General features: G+C 35.0%; 1 protein-coding gene across 2 annotated transcripts in view; it reads left to right on the top strand.

Annotated features, from left to right (window-relative positions):
* Rab30 (RAB30, member RAS oncogene family) overlaps nucleotides 1-9,064 on the top strand; it is an 80,904-nt gene extending 71,840 nt beyond the window's left edge. For both annotated transcript variants that reach the window (XM_026384726.2, XM_026384729.2), the window contains 2 exons: nucleotides 640-823; nucleotides 5,193-9,064. In XM_026384726.2, the coding sequence (XP_026240511.1) occupies nucleotides 640-823; nucleotides 5,193-5,443 (435 nt within the window). In that variant the 3' untranslated portion in view covers nucleotides 5,444-9,064. The remainder of the gene's footprint in view (nucleotides 1-639; nucleotides 824-5,192) is intronic.
* The last annotated feature ends 6,108 nt before the right edge of the window (nucleotides 9,065-15,172 follow it).

Below are 15,172 nucleotides of genomic sequence, written 5' to 3'. Positions count from 1 at the left end.
ATTAAGTGACTTGCTTAAGGTCATAGAGCTTAAAAGTGGTAGAAGGAAAATTTTTGTCTGCCATGGCATGGTCCTGTTTTCATTAACAAAGATAATACATTAATACGTTCATTAGAATTTTGAACTGGAAAGAGTGATGAGGTTGGATTTTTTTTCCCCCCATCTCTGCTGACTGAAATACCAATAGCCACAGAATGACAGCTTACCCCGTATAGCAGCATGGAGCCTGGGACCATAATGCCTTGTTGAGCTTTGAGACACCAAGCAAGTGATTATACTCTATGTTCATGTTTCCTCTTGTGAGAAAGCATATCCTATCTTATAGGATTATCATGAAGATCCGGTTACTGCATACAAAGTGCATAAATAGAGCTTGGAACATACTCAATAAAGTTTTTTTAAACAAAGAGGGAACTCTTAATAGCATAGAAAACAATAACAAACAAACAAAATAACCTCCTCTTTCTAACCAGAAACACCTAACAACATTAATAACAACAAATTGTAAGTGCTTTCTTTATGGCAGAAAATGACCATGAAATTATCTGGGAGAAGATATCCTCATTTCCAAGGTAAAGCAAGCTAATACTCTCTTATTTTCTACTTCTCCAACCTGCTTCTTCTGTTATGCCTTTACAGCTCCAGATCTGGGACACTGCAGGTCAGGAGAGATTTCGTTCTATTACACAGAGTTATTACCGAAGCGCTAATGCCTTGATCCTTACCTATGACATTACCTGTGAGGAATCCTTCCGTTGCCTTCCTGAGTGGCTGCGGGAGATAGAACAATATGCCAGCAACAAGGTCATCACTGTGTTAGTGGGTAAGTAAGCATAAATGAGGAGGGAAAGTGATTTGTGGGCATCAGAAAATTTATAATCACATATGGCTTATGCCTTGCTATCTTCCAAGAATGTAATCTCTCTTTTTTTTAAAAAAAAATTTATTAGTTAGAGATGGACCTTTATTTATTTGTTTGTTTATACATGGTGCTGAGAATCGAACTCAGTGCATCACACATGCTAGGCAAGTATTCTATCACTGAGCCACAACCCCAGCCCACAAGAATGTAGTCTCTAGCTAGATAAGTCATGCAACCAACATTAGTTCATCTGCAATTGAAGAGAGAAAAAAAATCAGTTCTATCCCATCATGATAGTTTAGGAAAATAAAGTAGAAAACATTACTGATTTCTCTGGGCTCTAGGGGAGAAGCTAGATGGTCACAAAAGTTATGTGGGCTGCTATACATTTTTTAAAAACCTAGTTACAAGGTGGTAGAAACTGCTAGTATAAAAAGGGGAAAAAATGGGTTTTTTTTGGGGGGTACTGGGGATTGAACCCAGTTGCACTTAACTACTGAGCCACATCCCCAGCCCACTGAGCCACATCCCCAGCCTGTTTTTGTACTTTTTATTTAGAGACGGGGTCCCACTGAGTTGCTTAGGGCCTTGCTAAATTGCTTTGAACAATTTGATTTGAACAAACTTACCAAAAAAATTATAAATTAGGAAAATTTAAACATTGAATTTTTGAGGCTACTAAGGGTTGTTAATTGTTTTAGGTGTGAAAATGACATTGTAGCTCAGTTTTTTTTTTTTTAATCTTATCAAAGTCACATACTGATATTGTAAGGTAAGCTGGCTTTGAACTTGTGATCCTCCTGCCTCAGCTTCCTGAGCTGTTGGGATTACAGGTATGTGTCACCGCACCCATCTAAAATATCTCTTCTAAGGTGATAATAAACAATTGCTCCAATAATGAATTTATTATCTAAAATACTTTCATTAATTTTTTTCCTTTCTTGAATTTTTGCCGATTTGAGAAATTCTATTTCAGAAACGGTCCACTAAGGGAAAAATGCTGCAGTTTGTTTCATTTTGTAGGAAGACAACCTCTGTCTAGCATGGGGAAGACCAGAAACCAACCCTTGCTTTTCTGTGGTGACAAACATACTCATTAAAAATGGAATTACAGTAAAAACCAGATCACTAAAAACTCCTAGTTGTGATGAAAAGTTTTAATAATTGTATGGTTGTAAATGTTTTCCTTTGGGGAAGGAATTGCTGTATAGTTTAACAAGACCCGACTTGAAAAAAAAAATGTGTAAGGAACTTCTGAAACATTAAGTCACAAATTATAGCTAACAGTACACTAAGTAAACTTTTTATAACAAGCATTATAACTGGTAGATGCCAGGAATCATATTAGGAACTTTTACATGTCATGATCCCAGATTTGTAAGTTAGGAAGTAAAGGCTTAGTGATGTGAAATTCTTTGTCCAAGGTCACATTGTGTACCATGTTGCTTTGTAACAAGTTGCTGGACTTTTCCTTCAGGCTGCTATTTAAGTACCTGCCTCTTTATGAGCTAGTGTTCCAAGCCCACTACTGAAAACACTTGTGTACAGTGGTGAGCCCTTGCCATGAAGTGTTTGAAAGCCTATAGCTCTGGACCTGTGTTTTCTGTGTTCCACAGAAAGCCCTTTCTAGAGAAAGCCCTCAAGTTCAAGCATTACTTCCTGGGATTTTATCCAAAAAAGTTAAATGGAAATTTGAGGAGAGATAAGTTAGTTCAATATGAAAGGGATTGGCTTTAAAAATTTTTGGTATCGAAATTTCAAACATAAGCAAATCAGAGAAATCAGTATACACAATCCCATGAATACATCTCTCAACTTCAGAAAGTATCACCTAACTCATGGCCAATCTTATTTATCTATTCCCTATCTGTTCTGTCCATTCTTTCCACCCAGATTATTTTGAAGAAGTCTCAAATTTTTGCATTACCTTACAATATCAGTATGTGACTTTGATAAGATTTTTTTTTAAAAAAAACTGAGCTACAATGTCATTTTCACACCTAAAACAATTAACAATCCCTTAGTAGCCTCAAAAATTCAATGTTCAAATATTCCTAATTTTTTTGGTAAGTTTGTTCAAATCAAATCCAAATCGCTATACTTTATTGCTGTCTTTTAATTCTCCCTTTATCTATAAGTTCCATTGCCATTTCTTTTTCTCTTGGAATTTATCATTAAAGCATTTGTCCTATAGAGTTAATAAGGATCAGTTGTTTTCTTTGTGGTGTCATTTGAAATGTCCCTTATTCACCTGCATTTCTCATAGATTTGTAAATAAATCTAGAGGTCTGATGAGATTTATTTGTTTTAGGGGATTTTTTTTGAGCAAAAATACCCCATATATGATATTTCAGGTATAGTTCTTCTAGGATAAGAAAGAAGAACACCTGATTTTTTAAAAAATTCACTGCTTTTCAAGGTAATAAATTCATTCCCTAGGACCTTTGATTAACTATTGAAATTTGTTTATATTTTTAATAGGATATGAACTTGTAGACTTAATATATTTAGTGTATTCTACTACCTTGCGATTATTATTGATTCTCCAATTATTACTGATTGTTTGAATTTTGATAGGGGAAATTGCTTCAAATGAATTCCTGAAATCTTTTGATATGACCCTAGGAATTCTTTGATAATTTTTTTGCTTTCTGGAATGACAAGTATTCCAGGTAAATCCATGCATTTTTCTGCCCCAGACCTCATTTGTTCAAGAAATAGTTTGTTTTTAATGGTAAGTTTCTATTTATAGGCCACAATCTACATGTTAGGAGTTCCCCTTATTGGTAGGTTGGCCATTCTTTTTAGGCTTTTCAGTGGGCAGGGCTGATATGTGTGTGTGCATATGTTGGATTCTGTACCATGCACAAGAGGGTTGTCTTACTAGGCTCTACTAAATATTCTGACAAGACTCTCATAAGTTACACTTGGCATCATATTCACTTACATTATGGCTTAACGGCAGGTTAGCATTAGGCATACCTTTTCAGTGAAAGGAATTCTCATAGTAGTCCACACAGCTTTCCAGGACTCTCCCTGCACCTGGACAATTCCAGTGTCAGGAAACAAGGCTCAATTCAGACAAGTGAGGAATCTGCCTGCCCTAAAGTCTCAGTGCCCCATAGGAGCCATCTTGTTTTATAACAACTATACAAGCTTGATTTTTAGGACAGAATCGGCACACTCAGGAAGCCCAAGTTATGGCATTCCAGTAGGTCTTTATAATTCATACACAGAATTCCCAGGTCAGAGTGATTTATCAATTGGGTCATTTAAGAGATGTTGCCAGGTAAAATAGTTGACATCATCTTTATCAGGTTTCCTGGAGAGTAGGTGTTGAAAACATCTGTTATCTTTTAAAAGATAAGATACATCATGAATTATTCATACTGAAACTTCCACTTATAATTCAGGATTGCAGAAATTTTACTAAACTTCATTAATCTTATATCTGTATTTTTTCCTTCTTGTGACAAAAATTCTAGTTCCCAGTGATACTAGAATAATTACTTATTTGCTTTATCCCGTAATATACATATAGCAGCCTCATAGTAACAGTAGCAGCACTGCCACTGACAAAATGATTAGTGGAACTGTTTGAGAGTTTTTCCTTTAATTCTTTGTCTTCAGCATGTATACCTAAGGATGTATGGTTAAATTACCATATGTTACACTCACTTGAAATAGTTGTGTGTGGTTATACCACTACATGGAAGCCATCTTTGTTTAATTTTGCTTTCAATTTTAGGGATTATACTTTGTATTAATTGTATAATTTTAAATGAGTAAATATGAAAAACATTTGTAAGTTTCTGAAGTCAAAACTATAAAACAAAGTATATTCAGAGAGGCCTGACTTCTATTCCTATCCTCTCAACCCTGTTTTTATTTTCTTTTAAATAGGTAACCATTATCTTTTAAATTAAGATGTGTGTTTTATATATATTCATATTCTTCCCTTTTTCTTAGTTGTAAATTATATTTTTCTTCTCGACCTTCTTTGCTTAATATATCCTAGTGTCCTCATTTCATGGTAGTATATAGAAATATTCCTAATGGCTTTTTACAGGGGCAGATATTCCACTGTGTGGATGTACAATCTTACTTAGCCAGTACCCTACTAATGGACATTGGGGTTGTTTCCAGTTCTTTGTCATTATAAATAGTGCTAATATTTTAAAAGAAACATTCCAGTAATCACAGTCACATTTGCTTTGCTTTACTAGCCCATCTGTCTGGCTTGACTTCAGATCTGAAAGTTAATTTTTATGCTTCTGAGCTGGCAGAAAGTCAAGTGTTGATTCTTTCTTTGATCATACCACTGTTATAGGAAACAAGATTGACCTGGCTGAAAGGAGAGAGGTCTCCCAGCAGAGAGCAGAAGAATTCTCAGAAGCTCAGGACATGTATTATCTGGAGACTTCAGCCAAGGAATCTGATAATGTGGAGAAACTCTTCCTTGACTTAGCATGCCGACTTATCAGCGAAGCCAGACAGAACACACTGGTGAACAATGTATCTTCACCCCTCCCTGGAGAAGGGAAAAGCATCAGCTATTTGACTTGTTGTAATTTCAACTAACAGCTGAGGCAAGGAGAAGCAAAAGGAATCAGCAGCTGCCCCGATGGGCCACGAGTTGCTGGGGAGATCAGACGATGACTGTGGCTCCTGCTCTGGGACCCTCTGACTCCTGTGGGCTCCTGAGCTTACAAAGCATGGCAGGCCAAGGGCCTCGTCCACAGGCCAGCATTAGCAGAACACATAACGGTTTCATCCTTTTGCAGTCTGGAGTTAGAGTGAGAAGAAAATTGCACTAGGCGCTCCATGATCTGCAGAGCATGTTGCTTTTGTTTTTTTTAAAAAGCAAGTAAAAGCGCATTCCTGAACACAGTCTAGGGGGAAGCGTACTATAGGGATTCCTCCTGCACATCAGTAAGCGCATGTGGGGGCTGTTCTCTAGGGCTTCAATGATGATATTCTGGTGGCCCTGGTTTTCTTGTCTACCAGGTAAACCAAAACTGGGAAGGCCAAGTACTCTCTGTGGTGTGTAATGATGACCCCATGGAGATTCTGAAAAGTGTTATTTCTTTTGTCCACAGGCACTTTCAAGAACTTTCGGATGTAAAAATTATATGAAACCTTTACCCATGACCAACAAAAACAATCATTGTTTTAATTATATGTAAGCTCCATGACTCCTTTTGGTGCTAATGATTCTGCTATTTCACAGACCAAACATTTTAGTACATTGATGTCCTTAAATGTATTACACAGAAATAAAAAAGAAAGAGGGGGAATTCCATGAATCGGCACTCTTTTTCAAAGTCTCATTACTATCTTTTCTAGAATGAATTTCTAGGAAGAGAATACTTTTTCTTTCATGTTCCCCTTCAAACCTCTAAATTTTCTTCTCTAATCTTTCCTGCCCTTTAAGTAAAAGTTTGAAAATTAAAAAAATATAAATGACTGATGATATTCTACTATAAAAGATTAGTTCTTAGACATTACTAATAGTGTGAGAAAACAGACAAGATATGACCAAAATACTGTGGATTAATGGACTGCAGAACAGGATTCCAAGCAGAGCACAGTCCTTGATAACAGGTCACATCTTTTACTTTCTGGTACTATCCTTCTTGGACAAACCAAGGCTTAGGATTTTTGTAGATATTTTTAGCAAAAGTACGAGTAGCAACAGATGAAAAGCCTCACAAATCATTTTTGTATCTTCAATAACCTTAAAAAAATTCTGCTGTGGAAGCAGGTTGAGCTGTCATTTATCATCTCTTTATAATAAGGTTACTCTCAGACTCATGAAACTTCCTGTTTCTTTCTCTTTTCCTCTCTGTCTTGGTCTCCCCTTTTGGTCCTCTTTTTCTCCCTTCCTGATATGCATGTGTTAATCCTCCAATTCAAAGGAGGTATATATGCCTTTACTTAGCCAGTTTTAAAAGAGGACTCAAAATGCAAGATGTGCTGCTCAATCTGTGTTGCTGTTTCTTCAGTGCCATACTTTGATACTTTCCAATTTGTTCACTGATATAAATGCAAATTGGGAAAGTAATTAAACCTGAATGCTATTGATGCTGTCAGATGTTTCTGTAGCTTGCTGCTTAGCATATCTGATTGATGCTAAGTAATGGAATAAGGGTATGATATGTAATTCTGCTGTTGCTGGAGATGGTGACAATCTCGGTCCTGATATGTTGATGTTTGAAAGCTATTTAATTATAAAGAAATGAGTCATGTAGAACACAGTATTGATAAAGCATTTTTAGCATTTCTCTATCAGGTTTCAGCATGACCAATCTCTTGCACATGGAATTACATATATCATTAAGAGACTGATTCTTCTGATTGGCCTCACTGTGTTTTTCATGATTCTATGGGAAAGAAAAGCAGATCCCAGAAGCTTGAACTTTCTTTTAGAATCTGTCTCTACAGAAGAAAAAAACTTTAATAAAAACCCAAATAATTTATAATTATTGCCTTTCCCTCCTCATCTTTTCCACTAAGTCAGCAATTAAAGTATCAAAAAATAAGTTAATCAAGGTGGGCAGAACCTATTTTTTAAACTGCAAGATAATGTTCCTAAATCTGGATTTATTACTTTTTTGTTGGCAAAATTCCAATGTCCCCAGCATATGATGACCTAGCTTCATCTCACAGTAGCAAGTATGTTAAAAGTAAAGTTGCTTTGCAAACTTAAAGGGCTTTGTTGGATTGGACTAATTTAGTTCCAAAATGACTGCTTCTTGGGCCACATTTGTATTATGGAAATCTTATTCCATAGGGTTTAACCCTCTCCATATACCATTGGTCAGACTCAGAATGAGATTAGAGTGTTTTCTTGGCCTTTTTTCTTTCTTGGTACCTTCTAGTCTTCTGTAGCTTATAGTCACCCATCCATGGCCTGTCAACAGGGACACATGAGAATGTGGGGCTTTGTTTTTCTTAGTTCTGTGAATTTCAGATTAGGCCTTATGGACATTTGTCCACCAATGTATCTCAAGTTTGATAATAAGCTCTGACAGGTGCAATAAATATCAAATAAATGATTTAGTGCTATGAGGGACTTTTTTGTTGTTGTTCAATAACTACTCCTTCAAGTAGAACTTGAGAAAAATACAATTAAATGAAGTCATCTTAACTTAGGCCAGGACCTAAACTTACTGGTTTGCCTAATTGATCTTATTGTTAGGGCAATATTTGCTGAGATGAGCCTTCCTTAGGGGGAAAAATCAAATTCTTATTTAATAGTAGATTTAAAAAACAAAAAACAAAAAAAGTTTCTTTATTGTAGTTTAGTTTGGCTTGACTCTGACAAATAAGACCAGAGTCCATGCCTTTCATTGTTGGTAAGATCTTTTCCTTCTTCTAATAAAGTTATTAAATATATAGCAAAACTCTTTTCAGCTTCCAATGAAAACATCTTCATGTTATAGAATTAGACTTGGGAAAATCTATGAAATTATAATTTGCTGTTATCAATGACATGGCTTTGTATAAATAAATCCTCAAAGGATTTCATGCCTTTTCCTTTGCCTACGCAAGACTTTTTGCTCCTTTGTATACTTCCATTAGATCTGTTGAATTATATTAACATTTAATTTGTGATTATAAAAGGCCAAATATCTGTACATTATTTGGGTTAAGTCAGTGGTTTTTCCTGGCTTTTCTTTTTCCATTCTTTTGGTCATTTTCATTAGAATCTCTCCCTGAGTAAAGTGGCAAGAAAATAACTGAAAATGATACTCAATTTGATTGGTTTGAAAACATGTCAAGTTCTGACTTAGGATTTGGTAAGAAAGGTAGACGATACTGACCAAAATAAGGTATTTGGATTAGGATCATTTTAGACTTGTTGGAGGAAGGAACAGATTCAACATAGAACTGGAATCTCTCTTTCTTCTTCTGTTCATGAATATATGCCTTGGGAGGACACTGGTGACCCCCACAGTGCTAGGTTAATTATTTGCCTCATCTATCCTTTAAGCTGTCCCATAGTTCCTTCAGATCCAGCATCAAATTTCAGTTAATGACTCACTCTGAATACCAGTTGCAAGCTGGGCATGGTGGCACATGCCTGTAATCCCAGTGGTTTGGGAGGCTGAGACATGAGGATCTCAATTCAAAGCCAGCCTTGGCAACAGTGAGGTGCTAAGCAACTCAGTGAGACCCTATGTCTAAATAAAATACAAAATAGGGCTGGGGATGTGACTCAGTGAGCAAGTGCTCCTGAGTTCAATCCCCGTTACAAAACAAAACAAAACAACAACAACAAAAAAATAACCAGTTGCAAATGATTTTGAACTGGTCTTGTGATTAAACTTTTTTTTTTTTGTAAACTAAGCCACAGAATGAGATGTCGCCTATAATAATAATTAAAAAAAAACTGCTTCTTTTCCTCCATGTATCATATTAATGGCCTTAAAGATAGATGTGTTCTATTTCTTAACCTTATAGAATGTGTGTATTTCATGGTCATATATACCTAGTGATCACTTCTTCATTCATTTCTGGAAGAGGTTTATTTAAAATTTGTCATTTCTTTTTTCTAGAATTTTTGTTTGTTTTAACCGTAACTGGTTACTTTCCTCAGTTATGGTTCTCACAGGTGTGTTTTGATGTAACTGTAAGACTTTAGAATTAACTAGAGAAAAGCACTGAAAAAAATTTTGCATCTCATCTTTCTGACAAATGTATTCCGACTAAGCAGTATTGTTAAACACTAATTTTAACAGCAAAGATATAGGATCTATTTTCTTTGGATTTCATTTCTGACAAGAGCCTCTTTTGTATTTGAAAGGAAAGCTGCCTTCTGCTGCATTGTACACTCTGATAATTTCTTCATACTGAGTTAAGAAATACCTTCAAACCACTAACTAAAATAGTAATGTTAGAAGAGGAGAAATGGCACTTCTTTCTGATGTCCCATGAGGTTGAAATGTTATAATCATTCCTAGGAGCCATACTTTGAAATTAAAAACAAATTGAGGCATAACCAGCTTGTGAAGGAACTTAAAATTTAAGACATTTGAAGAATAATTGAGAGGTTTGGGGGAGGTGGATACAACTAGTCTATTATAGCAAAATGCTCTGTAGTTCAAAAAGGTAGAATAAGGCCCACGGAATAAAGGTTACGGAGCCACTGGTCTAGACTCTATTTCAGGGAGAAAGGGACCACAATACCTTCAAGCAATACCTTCTGTCAAGCAGAGCACAGATAAGAACTGAGCAAAGAGAATGTGGAGAAGATTCAAGCATTGATTAGAAGTTTGACTAAATGACTATTAACTTAAAATTCTACATTACAGTACTTTTCTCCTCATAACATGTTTAATTAAGTATCTTTTGACCCATGGCTAATACTTTTCTTAAAAAGGCTTTGTTCTTCTGCCACAAATATATTCACCCTTCAGGGAAGAGGTTGGCTATGTGTTGTTAAGCCAAGAGGCTGATCTGCAGCTGGGATTGGCTTGCCAGTCCATTCACCAGTGTCCTGTTGAAACCACAAACTAGTTGTTAAGTTAAAAAAGGTATTATTTTTGTAAGTTATATGAATCATGGAAATTGTATCAGTGTAATGATAATGATCTCTTCAGGATTTTAGGATAGGCATTTTTAACAGAGCAGAATCTTCCATTTAAGATCCCACAAAATAAAACAACATTAAGTTTTTCAGCTTCTGTGAGATGGACTGGTGAGTCATTGGCATAAAGCAGTCCTTGGGATCTCAAATAACATTTGGTGGGTTTCCTTGATTCTTTTGAAAGTGAGATTTAAAAACCTGAGGCCAAATTGCTCCATGTATAAAGTAACAAAGCATAGGCCTTTGCTTTTTTTTTTTTTTTAAGAGAGAGTGAGAGAGGAGAGAGAGAGAGAGAATTTTTTTTTTAATATTTATTTTTTAGTTCTCGGCGGACACAACATCTTTGTTGGTATGTGGTGCTGAGGATCGAACCCGGGTCGCACGCATGCCAGGCGAGCGCGCTACCGCTTGAGCCACATCCCCAGCCCCAGGCCTTTGCTTTTAAATGAGATAACTCTAATCAATTTTTGCTAATAAAGCCTATCACCCAAATGATTCCACCTACAAAATAACTTGTACTCTTGCTAGGCTGAATAATAGCTTTTCATTGGTTTAAAAACCAAAAAGTCAATGGTCTTGAATCAGTATGGGGAGAAACATACTTGAGTTTGGGTAAGCCTTCCTCTGACTCCTTTGGATAAGAGGTCAGAACACAAAGGCTAGCCCCCACTAATTTGGCCTACTGAGACGTACAAGTCAAAATGTTACGTTCCCACTAGCTTAAAGCAGAATTTTGAAGATGCTGTGTTCTAGTTCCTGATTAAATCCTTTGTAGGTGATGACTCTGACATTTTAAAGACTGAGGTAGGGAGATGTATAGAAGGGGAACACTAATTTAGGTGAGAGGGGCTCTAAGATGCATAAATTAGCTGTGACTTTAGGCAAAGCACATAATCTTGAGAAAAAATATATATATGATAGATCTATCAGCATTATTGTGAACATTAGATGAGATAAATTGAAAGCAGAGTGCTCAGTAAACAGTAACCACTCAACTATTAGTTCTGTCTTCCTTACTTAAGATTTTGGAGCTGGGCATGGTGGCATGTGTCTGTGATCTGAGCTATGTGAGAGGCTGAGGCAGGATGTTCACTTTAAGATCATCTGGGGAAACTCAAAAAAGATTTTGGATGGTGTGATACAAGCATAGATCCTTCAGAGACAAAACAAAAAAACCTTCCTGGCTTAAAAGAAAACAATTCCATTTTTGATTTCCTTAAAAGAAAATCACTTATTTGATCTGCTTTTGGGCATTATTGTCACTGTTTCTTTATATACTTCTGCAAAGATATATTCTTTCAATAGGCAATTGCAGGGTTGTAAACTCCTTCTTATCAGGAAACTTAATCTTAGAACTGAAATACCTCACAGTGCAATTTAAACCTCTTTCCTCTTTGATCCCATTCTCCATAGTAAGAAAAATGGGTTGATCCCTTTCTTTTTAAGGAGACACATTTGCAACTTATTATTGCTCTTTTTGCCTAACTTTACTTAAATAATGGTAAAAGCTCATTAAGGTGGTAATCATTCTTCCCTTCAATGTCAGGAAAGTTTTTGTTAATTCTTAGCTGCTTCTTCCACTTTCCCCAGTATTGGGGATTGAACCCAGGGCTTCATGCATGATAGTAAAGCACACTACCATTAAGCTACACCCCCTGCCCAACTCTTAGCTTCTTATTGATATCAGATTTAGATCTTAATCTTTATGTTGATCAACTCTTCAGTTATACATGTATTTTTCTTCTTTAGTTATATAATTGATAACAAAGTATGCTTCTGAAGAATAATTCTGGTTGTGTGGCTTGTTTCCATCCCTTGGTAAAATGGAGTCATGAATACCCGTTTTGGGATCTGCTTTAAGAGTTAATTTCATATGAGACAATATTTGATGAATGTAATTACCAATACCCAAAAGGGTAACCCCCTTTCTATGCGTGCACTATGTTTTGAAATAAAAGTTGGAGTACCAAATGCCTAATAAAGCAAAAATTCATATACAGAAAAACACAAGGTAAGAATCTGATCAGATAACATAATTTACTAGTTGGCTGAATGGTGCACAGCTTTTGTTTAAGGTTACACTATATGCCTGATTCAATAACAATAGTAAATTTGATAAGCCCTCTGAAAAACAGCTGCTAATCATATTGCATTCTGGAATGTAATCATTAGGAATAAGTTTTCTCTTGTTCTATGTAATTACAGAATGCTAATGGAAATTTCTTATAGGTTATTTGACAAATGAATGTCAAATGATTTCTTTAAACAATTAAAAAAATTCTTATCCCCTTAAGTCTTTTGGGGTTTTCATGTCCCTGTAGTTAAAAAAAAAAAAAATCAAATGACTGGAATGCTGGCTTCTAATTTCTACTCACTGAAGTGTCCTCTAGACATATCACATGGTTAGAGCTCTTGATGGTATACAAAGGAGCTGCATAAATGTATTTGTACTAGTGCATGAGTAAAATTTGTTTTCAGCTAAAAAAATCCACTCTGCTAAAAAATTCAGCTAATAAAGAATTAAGAAGAGTTTTGATAATCTAAAGGGGAAAAGTGTGCCCTATATATTGTTGCACACATTTTAATGCATGAATTTTAGTATAGGGATGAAATAAAATTCAAAAATACAATTCTGGAGATCTCAGCAGCTAGTTAAAAATATTTAGAGAGGCTGCTTTATGAAGACTTAGAGATTCCTTGATTTCCCCCTTCTATCTTTCCATTAAAATGTGGATCTTTAATATACACAATTTTAACACAGGTTAGTCATTGAGTTTTATGAACTCAATTCTTAATATTTGGCTATTGGTTTTATACATAGGATCTAAGTAAAATCTGTATACATCAGCATATAGAATCTAATAAGCTTCAATATAAACATAGTACTTGTTTATAATGCTAATATGCAAATATTAACGGTACAATGTATATTTTATGTCCATGTATTAATTTTTTTTACTTAACAAAAAGCCTATTAGAAATATAAGCCACTGATGACCTGAGTGCAATTAGCTGAAAACATTCTGTAGAAAAATGATTTATTGCAAATTCACTCAACATTTTTTTAAATAATAAATTGTTGATGGTCCTTTACTTTGTTTATTAATTTATTTATATGTGGTGCTGAGAATCGAACCCAGTGCCTCACACATGCTAGGCAAGTGCTCTACCATTGAGCCACAACCCCAGCCCCCACTCAACATTTTAAAAGGGGGACAGGGAGAAAAAACAAACCTGAACAAAATATTTTAAAATAAAGTTATGTTTCGTTTTAAAATTAAGATAAATATACACACCATTAATTTGTCCTTTGCAAAGTAAAAAACTCAATGTTTTTTTTAGTGTATTTACTATGTTGTTGTGCAATATCATCACTAATTTTAGAACTTGTGTCATCCCCAAAAGAAACCTTATATCCATTAGCAGTCACTCCTTCTTCATCCTCCCCAACATCTGACAGCAAATAATCCTTCTGTTTCTATGGATTTTCTTATCTTGGACATTTCATATAAATATAGTCCTCAAATATGTGGCCTTTTGTGACTGGCTTCTCTTCCTTAACATTTTCAAGGCTCATCTATGTTGTAGCATGAATCAATAGTTTCTTTTTATGGTTAAGTAATATTCCATTTCATGTATATATAACAACTGTCCATCAGCTCATGGACACTTGGGTTGTTTCCATTTTTTTGGCTATTATAAGTAATGCTGCTATGAACATTTATGTAAATTTTTTTGTGTGGGCATATGTGTTTACATCTCTTAAAAGCAATTAGCCTAACAAATCTTGTCATTTGTCTGTATTTTAAAAGAACTCTTAAATTACTACTTGGGGAATGCAACTTATGATCTTAGTTCATTTGATCAGTTAGGAGACTCTTGAATAGTGGCTAACTCTCCAATATGTCCATAAATTTTTTTCTATGAGCCTGTCATGTAGATATGATAATCAATTTCTTGAAGACTGCTTCAGTCTTGTAGAAATTGCATTGTCATCACAGAATTTCTAGTCTTTTGCATTGTTTTTAAGGATAGCTGCAAATCATGGTGGAATGGAATACTCATTCAATCTTTTAGGATTCAGTGAAACATTTTTGAGATAAAATTTTTTTTACATGTTGTCTTTAAAATTTTTCCTTCTTGAAAAAAGATTGTGAAATTGCCAAACCATCTGACTGTTCATTGTGGCTTAAGTTTTTATTATTAAGAAATAATTCATACCGAGAGAAAAAGTAAAAAGAATGTATTTTGTGTGCAAAGAATGAATGTATTTAACAAAACCTTTTTATTTGTAAGAATTTTTTAAAAAGTTGAATGGAAATTGCTTTCCCATGTACTTGTACATAAATAAACATTTCCTGTTGTCCACATTTAGAGGGTCATATGCCATGTTAATATGCAAAAAGCAAATAGGTTTTAAATATACTAATATCCTTCAGCATAATGTGAAATGTGCACTAGATTTGGGGATCTGGATACATGAATTTGAATGTTGATTCTCTAACTGGTTTAGTGGAACAAATCAATATTTTATATCATGGTTTTCTCTTCAATAAAGAGAGGATAATCTAGATCACCTTTAAGGTCTCTTCCAACTATAACACTAAATGAGACTACTCTCCTATATTCAGAATGTGAGAATTATGCTATTTATGATACTAGGATAGATGCTTTAACCTATGATAAAACTGAAGGAGTATTACACTATGAACCAGTGT

The sequence above is a fragment of the Urocitellus parryii genome, chromosome 4, assembly GCF_045843805.1.
Source record: "Urocitellus parryii isolate mUroPar1 chromosome 4, mUroPar1.hap1, whole genome shotgun sequence".
NCBI lineage: Eukaryota > Metazoa > Chordata > Mammalia > Rodentia > Sciuridae > Urocitellus > Urocitellus parryii.
Note: the sequence above shows the minus strand (reverse complement) of the source record. Positions and strands in the feature narration are given on the sequence as shown.